General features: G+C 30.8%; 2 protein-coding genes across 2 annotated transcripts; one reads left to right on the top strand and one right to left on the bottom strand.

Annotated features, from left to right (window-relative positions):
- Positions 1 to 2,785: 2,785 nt before the first annotated feature.
- Positions 2,786 to 4,117, bottom strand: LOC110998764. The gene is made up of 3 exons (XM_022267545.2): positions 3,592 to 4,117; positions 3,247 to 3,393; positions 2,786 to 3,056 (listed from the first exon to the last, which is right to left on the bottom strand). Exons 1-3 carry the CDS (start codon positions 4,067 to 4,069, stop codon positions 2,878 to 2,880), a joined length of 804 nt encoding a protein of 267 aa, XP_022123237.2. The 5' UTR covers positions 4,070 to 4,117; the 3' UTR covers positions 2,786 to 2,877.
- Positions 4,118 to 7,903: 3,786 nt separating this feature from the next.
- On the top strand, positions 7,904 to 9,949 carry LOC110998762 (golgin subfamily A member 7). The gene is made up of 3 exons (XM_022267541.2): positions 7,904 to 8,238; positions 8,432 to 8,584; positions 8,810 to 9,949. The coding sequence occupies exons 1-3, from the start codon at positions 8,086 to 8,088 to the stop codon at positions 8,984 to 8,986; spliced, it is 483 nt and encodes a 160-aa protein (XP_022123233.1). The 5' UTR covers positions 7,904 to 8,085; the 3' UTR covers positions 8,987 to 9,949.
- Positions 9,950 to 10,226: the final 277 nt, after the last annotated feature.

Genomic DNA, 10,226 nt, shown 5'->3' with positions numbered 1-10,226 from the left:
GAGAACATAGTGTACATATACACTTTTAAAAAAAGTTTTCACTAACGCAACATTATAACGACGTTCAGTTCTCTTTAGATCAGATTTTTCTAGTGATTATAATGGTTTATTAATTAAAGTAAATCTTAAAATTACCTTCAATTGTCATTAAAATATCATCGATTAGATTGGTTCATAATACCGGACAATGCTGCTCAAAGTGCTAATCTAGTAGTAACAATCATTTATTTTGGTATTAAAAATTCTATTACATACTGTATTGGTAAAGAAAATAGAACATTTAGTTAAAGCATTAATGAGGTAATTGACTTGAAACATTTTACTACGGAAAAATATTTTTGTAACACTTTTTAGCAAATAGAATACGTAATGTATGAGTAATATATTGTTAATATATATTGTACCTAAGAAATATATTATTTTTACATAATTGTACATAATTTTGTTGCATTTATAAGCTACAGCTATGTCCAAATAGTGGTTTTTGATAAATATTTATATTTAATATATAGAATTTAAAATGTTAACTTGATTTTTGGATATTAAAATTGCTATTTAGTACTGGTAAACTAGATTTTCCAAAATTCAAGTTATTAGAGCCATCAAGTCAGTAGGACAATAAAGTAGATTATTCTTAGAAAAGGGGCTCAAAATATCATGTCTAGATTAATATTTATTTAGTTTAAGATTATTTATTGAATTTAATTATTTAAAAATAAATTATTACTTTCGATTATAATGTTTTTTTGAGTTATTTGCCTGAAATATTCTTATTAAATTAAAAGTATATAACAATTCGATTTATTTTCCCAAAACTACCTGAGACCGTTTAAGCTTCTTATGTAGTCATATTAATATATATGATGAATGAATATATATGATATATATGATCCTGTCCATAGTTTTGCAAAGCAGAACAGATTTCACAGTTTATTTTATATGTAGTTTCTATTTGAATCTAAATGTTTCGCCGGGAGCCGAACCCACAAGTTCCCAGTCATGCGTAACTCGTGGCGTAACACAATTTGCAATTCCAACAAAGCCTGTTGGTATCGGTACCTACAGCCATATTATTGCCAAATATAGGTTTACGACATACATTGCAGTTATCAATGTTTATAAATTACGGCAGTATTGGGTGGTTGATTAACTCAGAAACATGGAAGTAAGAAGTCAAGTAACAATAGGCTGTATTTTTATTCTCGTAAGTATTTAAGTGTTGAATCTTAAAATTTTTACTTGTACCCATTTTTCAAAAATGAGAGGCCCACCAGGCAAATGGTACAGAAGCAGACCTCACGCTTGATGGGATGACGACATCAAAAAATCGCGGGTACTCAATAGATACAAATAGCTAGGGATAGAGAAAGACGGCAAGCTTTGAAGGAGACCTTTACCGGAGAGGGTTCCTGATACATACTAACTTTTAATAGTAAACACATAGGATAACCAGATATAAGTGGATCAGGAAATAATTTAAAGTTAAACATTAAATAATATATAAACTAAATATAAAAAATATGGAATGGAAACATATATTGATAACTCTTGATTTAATAGACACAATAGTAATTTTTTGAAATCTCATTTTTTAAGTTCTTAAGTGTTTAATATAATATCGTGGCATATCTTAACATAATGCAAATGTGTTTGAGAGGTTGGGGCTAGAACTGATACTATGCATGTGCCACGGAAACTACCTATACCAGGCTGAGTCGGTGTGGGCGGGATCTAACTTGCTCAGAGACTTCGCGGTAAAGACACATATTCACTGACGAATCACCATGCATTTTCCATTATTGTGATGATAAAGTTTAAACTTATTTTATTATACTTCATTCCTACCAAATTCGTGCCAGGTTGATATAATGGTAGTAACGAACTAAATAATATCTATAATGTGGATACATTAAAGGTCTAACTTTATTTTAGTGCTGCTCTGTAGGTAGTGCGAATATTTAATAATTCAGAAAGTAAACCCATATTTTTTGCTTTTATTTGTTTCAATGAAAGTTTTTTTTTTAAATGTTTGTCAAAAATGTCGCTCTTTGTCTATAATTTACGTGCATTTTCAGATCCAAATATCATATACCGCAAGGATCAAACGAGCACACTCCGACAACTTCAACGTTCTCTTGAATATTTATAAAATGAATCCTTTAAAGCATTCCGATGTATTCAAAAAGTTTTCTAATCAAATACTTTTACCACGACCGGATGGAAGGCATGACGAGAATCCTAATTCATATGAAAGTGTTAAAGAAAAAGGGATATTTAAATCAGCCAAGCCTACTTTGGATACAAATGATTATCAACATACAAATATAACAAATAACACCAAAGCAATACATTCTAAAGATAATGACGTGGTAAATCTACTAGATGACAGTATAAATGAAACAAATACGGTATCAATTATTAAAGAGAAAAAGGCGCATAATCATTTGTTTAATGATGAAAATCAAGATCTAAATAAGTTCAATGAAATTAATAACCAAGATGCTGATACTATAATAATGTAGGTTTATAACGTGATAGGAATATTAATAAGACTTTCATTATGTTAAATAGTCTGCAAATTGATCCAACTTGGCACTGTTTAACTGTCACTCTTATTGTCTCTGTGAATTCTAATGTGTCTTTCGTTATGTTTTAAAAAACAGTTTTCTGGACAAGAAGCTGCTAAATTGTAAAACTTATATAACTTCTCATTATTATTAGTAAAATAATATTATAGCACATTGTTAACTGATGTTAGGATAACACTAATAAAAGACCCCTCAAATAAATTTGAATCTTATTTAACAATTTATTTACAAGTAAACAATAAATAATAAATAAATAAATTAGTCAGAGGTCCGGTGGCATTAAAGCTACTTATAGTTGCCCAGCGTAAGCTATGTCTTGGGCATCTTCGTATGATCGCTGGTATGGCCCATGAGCATCCCAGGCTGGGGCATGGTGGTCAACATGGTGTTCCACATGGTGCTGAGGGTAGTGAATTACTTCGTAGTTCACAACCTTGGGTTTGGTGAACTTGAAGATTACCATGGCACCTTAAACAGAGACAAAAATTAAGATCATCTTAATAACTGCTTGCCATTAAAAAACACAAGCTTATTTAAAGTAAAGAAATACAATAATAGGACCAAATAACATTGGTAGCATTGTGCCTTAGTCAATGATATGAGTAATTTGAGTCCAGTTCAATTTAGAAAACAGCAATTATTTAATGTTAATAATTACCAGAAAGAACCAAGGAGATGAGTCCAAGAGTCAAAGCCTTCCATGTCTTCATAGCAATCAGAGCCAGCGCCAAAGGAACGAGAACAGCAGTCTTGAATTTAAGACCCAGGAGGAAGGGCAGAATCACCTTCTTGATGAATCCATGTTCTGAGAAAAGAAACGCATTAACAACCCACATGTTTAGAAGATTATATGTAAATACGATGATAATACGAATATTTTGATGACGATAAAATTATTTTCTCAAATTATATTATATTAAATTTCATATAAGCTTGTTGCATTCGTTTACTTATGCAGAAATAAAATTTTCTGGTATCGATAGTCAAGAATAAAACTACGCACTGCTCTTAATTCTCAAAGGCTTAGGGAGCTTGATCTTCTTCTTCCTGCCTTCGAAAGTCTCCACCTCCTCTTCGCCATCCAATGGCATGTCCAACTCAGACGGTAAGTCCATCAGAAGAGATCGTGGCACGTATTCCGAAGCAGCACTGCGGGCAATTTCATCAGGTACCTTCACTCTTAAAGAATGTGTCTCAATAAAACGTTCAACACTATTAAACATCGCGTAATTTGGGTCCTTAGCCATCCTTGGATCATCATCTTCTTCTTCAGCTATCGCTGTTCTGAAGATAGACATATTATCCGTGATCTTGATCTCATCATCGTTCGCAACTTGTGAAATCCATTCCAGGGTCCTCGGTTTCACACATTCCACTGAATATTGGCTTAGGCATTCATTGTAAATGTTCTTCACTAAGCCAGATGCGGACTGGCCACTGGCTAAGGCCGTCACTGATAATAACACTACGAACTTGAACATTTTGCACTGTATGGCACTTGACGGCAGATGCGACTTGCTGCCGTCCGATTAGCGGTCACAATGTATGCTAAGGAAGTTCAGGGCTGGGTATATATACTGGCATTAATACGTGACGCGGTGCCTAATTATTTTAAGGTGTATGTTTGTGTTAGTGTGGATCTATAGCTGTAGTACAATTTTTAATTATGGCGTACCTAATTCAAACTAAAAGTATGTGATCAAATAAGGCTTTCAATTTTCTTAACAAGAAAGGGTTAAAGTTACAGTTATGCAAACTATTGCAAGCTTTAGAATGTATTACGTAAACTAAAACTTCTTTTACATAAAGCTTACACGAATCAACTGTATAAACTAGTAGTTCTGCTGGAGACTGTTGGAAAAAACCTGTCAACTGAAAATAACCCTTTCAGCATTAACTAATAGTTAAAGTTTCACAAAACAAACAGTACCTTTAACGTTTAAAGTAATTTTCGTAATTCTTGTAATATTATTATTAATATATTTTATTTATTTTGAATATAAAATTTAATTAATCAAATTGAAGCAATACTTGTTTACCTAACGCATTAAAATATGTCAGTTATGTGTGTTTTTTTTTTAATTGTCGTAGAATGTATCATTAAGCGATTCAATTAAAAATATAATTACTTAACGTCATTAATGAAGCCACACTTAAAGATTTAAAAATTCTCCTGATTTAGTATACGTTTACTTATTTACGATTGAATTAAAGATACCACGTTGTGTAAAAGGAGTTTCTGGAAAATTTCATACATTCAAACGAAAGGCGCATATTAGATGATATTTGTTATCAATACTAACAATACTACACATTACTCATCTCAAAGTAACTTTATTTAGAATGAACTTGGTACATTTCATGACTGTATTTTGTGATTATTATGACGTATTCTGTTTGATGGTAATTCAAACTTATTAGCGACTTGAGAACGACTATGAGAGTCAAAGGAAAATGCTTCAAGTTTACTGAAAATATAAGTTCACAAGATTGAAAATAAAACAAACTTATGGTAAGTGGTTGTGACCTTTATTATACTCGTACCACGGATTTTTATGTAATTTTCGAAATAAAAAAAAATCCCTGTTAATCTGTATAAATTCTACAGAATTTAATTCATAATTCTACAGAGCGCATCAGGGATTTTTTTCTGGGTGAAAAAGGTAGGTATTTGATTCTCGGAGAAAATGCATCGAAAAGGTGAAAAAAGGAAATTAAAAGATAATAACTATTTTTAGAAATAATAATATTACAAATGATTATAGAGGTAAACTTTTTTTTAATATTGCTAGTAGAAATTTTATAACATTAATTAGGTAAAAAAGTATGACGTTAATCTTCATTAAACGACTGCTAAAAATATATAATACTTGATATAACATAATATAAAACCACAATTTAATAAAAACGCGTTGGCGATTCTCCGGAGCATGTTCTCAACTTAATCTAGACTCTACTAGTAAAACAATTGTTTTATCAAATTAAATCATCTAAAGCAATTACAACTCCGTCTTTTGAAGCCCTCGCTTAGCATTATTTATGGGCAATAAGGAACAACCTGACTATCCAGGACTGAATTGCTGTACGGCGGCTCATTACAAAACATCTGTTTAGGGATATTAAAAAGGGGAGGCAAGGGGAAATAAGACCATAGAAGAGTTAGATTCTAAAGTCTTACGCCCAAATCCAATAAATCGAAACCCTAAACCTATCTTAATCCATTTTTGACCACCTGAGATAGACATTTAATCCAAATATTGAAAAAGTGTGGCAATAACCAATCGACGGATTGTATTACCCATCTGTCGATACAAGCTATCCATAGTAGGTCGGATCGGTGTGTATGGATATACCTTTGTATGAAAATGACAGTTCAACTGTGCTATCTTACGGTTTTATTTACTTTATTAGGTTTATATTGATTATAAAATATGAGTGTAAAGAGTGAAGAGATTGCATTCTATCCGTCGCCAAAAATGGATTGTCTTCGTAGGGATTGCTTATATGGCAGATAGGAGATCGTTCACTGTCACGATCTGATTGTTTTCAATCTGAAATTGTGTATTAATTATTGGTTTCGGGCGCTAAAGCACTTTAGATCCAGTTCTTAAACTTTGATTAAAGCTTGTGTCGTATCGGTTCTTTAATTAGATTTATGTATTATTAATATAAATATTTAGACAAAATGGTCACTATAGAACACAAGATGGAAAGTATTGTCTTATGTTGCGTTTGTATTTACGTAATACAAACCGCATTTCTCATATATTTCATTCAAGTCATACGCGATAGTGAAAGATGTCACTGCAAAACGGATGCTAAAGGGCGTGACATGGTTCCTAATCAAACACTACATAGTAACAGCTGATTACTAAAATGGCTCAATAATTATATTTAGTTTTGGTCAGAGTGTTGATACTAGAAAGTTATGATCCTTTTATATATACTGTGCATAAATCCGAAAGTGTTTCTTAGACACTGATAACCTAACACATTATGATATTTGTACTTGTATTATGTTAGTGTAATTCATGGTGACTTATTATAATGTTCCGTACTTAACCTACCTAGATGCTGAAGTTGATCAATGAAAGAATGAATTTCCTATCAGGCGATTTATCACCAACAGTTGGTGTTACTAAACAACTAAAATAAATAAATTTAGCAAAATTTAGGAACTAAGGTTTTCGGTAAATAGACCCTTTGAAAATTAAATTATGACAAAAAAGTCTACGTTGCTCACAGCATTACCAGTTTGTGAAAATTCCATGGACGCGCAGATATTGCAGAAATATACTAGGTAACGGTTGAAACATTAGAAATATTATTTTTGTTGAGTTTTATTGACATTGATAACTACAGTATTCATAATAGGTATTTTATAAGATACAAACGATACGGAATTATAAGTGATTAGAATACAAAGATCAAAACATTTTTCTAAATCCCAATCAAACTTAAATAGAAAATAAAGTTACTTTTATTATGATGAATGGGGATTGAATTAGCGTTTGGCAGACGACAAAATATTCAGGCCGATTTCGCCTTCGTTAGTTGAATAATAAATTGGCGCCAGTTATATTTTTAAACGGTAGGTACAAACATAAATCAAAAAGGTTCTATATCTGTTGTATAACTTTAGCTCTGTTTATTAATTAATAGAAAATGAAAAATTTCTTCATACTTATTACTACTCAATACTCATACTATATTAGCACCAGAGGTACTTGCTAATGTTATGTATTTATCTCTTTAGAGACAGGTGTTTTTCGGCATCCTGCCTAATGGAAACTCCTTCCAGAGGCTTGGTATGAATAAATACCAAAGTACATTCATATCGATAAATTGACTCTCATATGAAGTTGTAGATATTTGTTGTATCTGTAGAAAAAGTCCAGTTTAGTCCGTTTAAATCTAAGCCATTAGATATCTTAAATCCAGAAAAAACATATGTTATATGATGCCTATTAAATAACTATTAGAATTATAAAAGTGTATAAAACAGTTTTAATTTTTAATTGTTGTAGTAGCTGCTGCCATCTAGCGAGCACTGTACATATTAAAACATGATGTAAATGCTAGTTTGTCTAGGTGGCGCTTAGTAAGTATATGAAGTAATTAACATTTTCCAATTTAGTATTATTTATTAACATTACTTAGGGATATAATACTAAATAATAATTATATTGAAATGTACTACAAATTATTTTACTAAATTTTTATATTAAATGTTATAAGTTGAAAAATTTGGATTCCTGTGAATTGTCAGTTGTCATGTTCTTGACAATTATTTGACCAGTGATTTATTGCCAATCAGCAATCTTTGTATCTCATACTATCTAGATATTTCAGAAGTAGAGAAATCGTAAGAAAAAGATTTAAAAATATTTTAATAATAGGAAGTTGTTATAATTTATGTTGTAATAGACATTGAAAGTGCAGATTATGTTGTATTTGTAACGTTTTTAGTGTGTTCTTAGTACATTAAAATTTTACAATGGCTAACAACAGAATTCCCTCGGGACCTAACACACCTGGTAGTCAACAGACTCCTACACAACAGGGTATTAAGATATTCATACAAAGAGACTATTCTGAAGGTACAGCCGTTAAATTCCAAACAAGATTTCCACCAGAGTTAGAAGATAGGGTAAGTTTAGAAAATGTCTACACGCCTTAACACTAGGCTTGATAACATTTAGATTAGAATTCATTCTTAAGTGTATAATTTTATCTTTACAAGCATCGTAATATTGATTATGACTAAAGTAAATAGGTTTCTTAAATAAAACTATAATGTGAGTTGAAGGCAGTTATACTTCTATGCTATAATTACCTTACAGATAGACAGACAAACATTTGAGTATACAATAGAGAAGCTAAATGAGCACTTTGACATGGCAGAAACAGCTGACTGCAGCACATATTGTGAGGGATGCTTGGCCTGTCTCACAGCTTATTTCATATATATTTGTACTGAGACACATTATGAAAAGGTAGTAAAGATTATCAAAATATTGTCATTTTTATTTGTTATAATTTTAGTACCATATTATTATATTTATGGGTTTGCCTGCTGAAAAACAAAAAAATCAACTGTTTACTCAATACTTGCAGAAATCAATAAAATTTTGTTGTTCAGTACTTAATAGATATCAATTATATAAATTAAGATTATATGGTAAATTTTAGGTATCTAATTAAATGTTTATATTTTTCAGCATCTTCGAAAGATATCAAAGTATATTGCCCAGCAAAATGAAAGAGTGTACAACCCACGAGGAATTCATTTAACAGATCCTATACTACGAGGTCTTCGAGTAATAGAAGTCACAATTATAGACTTACCAAACTGTCAGAGTCCAACTGGTAACTCCACTCAACTTCGGCACACTTGACCACCACAAGAAAATCGGGAGTTCTTTATGTAACAATTAAAGTATTGGTTTTAACGGTGCTTTGAAAGTGGGTTGTTTGCTTTATATTTTTTAAACAGTAAATAATGCACTTTATTTAGTTTATTACCATTGTAAGTAACTGGCAATGTATAGTACATTTTCTAACACAAAAGATAATATTTTAAGACTATTTGTTAAATTTAAATCATAATAAATTATAGAAAGTTGGATTTACAAACATCCATCATAAAGGTAACTCTAAAGTTTACCTATTTGTTGAGGTTAAAAAACCCTTCTGAAACCTTATATGAAACACAGGTATGCAACCTGGTGATATATCCAACCAACATTTGTGGGCAGCAAAAATTTGTTGCACCAATATATTATATTATTTTTTAAATCTAAACATTTTTTTATTTTAGTTACACAAAAATTATAAGGTGCTAATTAAGTAAATATTTAATTATAAATTTTAAGATGTGCAAACAACCCACTCTAAGCTAAGTTAAAAGAGACATTTAATTGTCTAGTTGTTTTCTATTTAGCATTGGTATGTCTCTAAGACTGATCACTTCTACTTTATATAAGTGCTGTTTAATATTTTCTGAACTATTTTGAGAACCATTCCATTTCTTAGTTCTTATATCTTAAATATTTTGATTTATTTATTTATTCTTTAACAGACCACACATTAGTTTGCAGTTTAAATAAGATGTGGACTTTAAAATAATCACAAATTGACATTAATTTTTAGTATCACTTCATACTAAGCTAAAGTGAATAATTTGTAGGACAAAAGAAAACATTTCTGTTGCCATGCTAATGATCCTTTGGATTCATATTACATCTTTAAGTTATAGTAAACTTTTTTTTCTTTTTCTTTTTAATTCTAGTGAATTTACAAGTTATATTCAAGTAAATAGAAAAAGTGAATACTTTATTTTCTAACAATATTAGCTGGTTTTTTAACCAAACACATAACATCACTGGATTCTCAACATATAGCTCAATATTAAATTGGTTATAAAATTAAGTAGTTGCATTGAGGGGACTCCCACGCCAAAATGTTCTTCCAACAAGTGTGAATAGTGTATAATATTATCAAATAGACACATAGCTTTAGGTTGCATTTCTGTGCTGTGTGTCACCTATAGCTCGAGTTTGACTCACTTCTAGGATTGACCATTAGGTCCATATTTTATGCCTTGTATTGTAAACAGTATATCTTAATCATGAGGTG

Source organism: Pieris rapae, chromosome 11 (assembly GCF_905147795.1).
Source record: "Pieris rapae chromosome 11, ilPieRapa1.1, whole genome shotgun sequence".
In the NCBI taxonomy this organism is placed as follows: Eukaryota; Metazoa; Arthropoda; class Insecta; order Lepidoptera; family Pieridae; genus Pieris; species Pieris rapae.
This window is presented reverse-complemented; position numbering and strand designations above follow the sequence as displayed.

Excerpts from the sequence above, each read along its gene's own strand:
- LOC110998764 (XM_022267545.2), bottom strand. The coding sequence starts at position 4,069 with ATGTTCAAGTTCGTAGTGTTATTATCAGTGACGGCCTTAGCCAGTGGC. Across the intron at positions 3,394-3,591 it reads GCCTTTGAGAATTAAGAGCA|AACATGGATTCATCAAGAAG; the intron begins GTGCGTAGTTTT and ends TTCTTTTCTCAG. Across the intron at positions 3,057-3,246 it reads CATCTCCTTGGTTCTTTCTG|GTGCCATGGTAATCTTCAAG; the intron begins GTAATTATTAAC and ends TCTCTGTTTAAG.
- LOC110998762 (XM_022267541.2), top strand. The coding sequence starts at position 8,086 with ATGGCTAACAACAGAATTCCCTCGGGACCTAACACACCTGGTAGTCAA. Across the intron at positions 8,239-8,431 it reads CACCAGAGTTAGAAGATAGG|ATAGACAGACAAACATTTGA; the intron begins GTAAGTTTAGAA and ends ATTACCTTACAG. Across the intron at positions 8,585-8,809 it reads CTGAGACACATTATGAAAAG|CATCTTCGAAAGATATCAAA; the intron begins GTAGTAAAGATT and ends TATATTTTTCAG.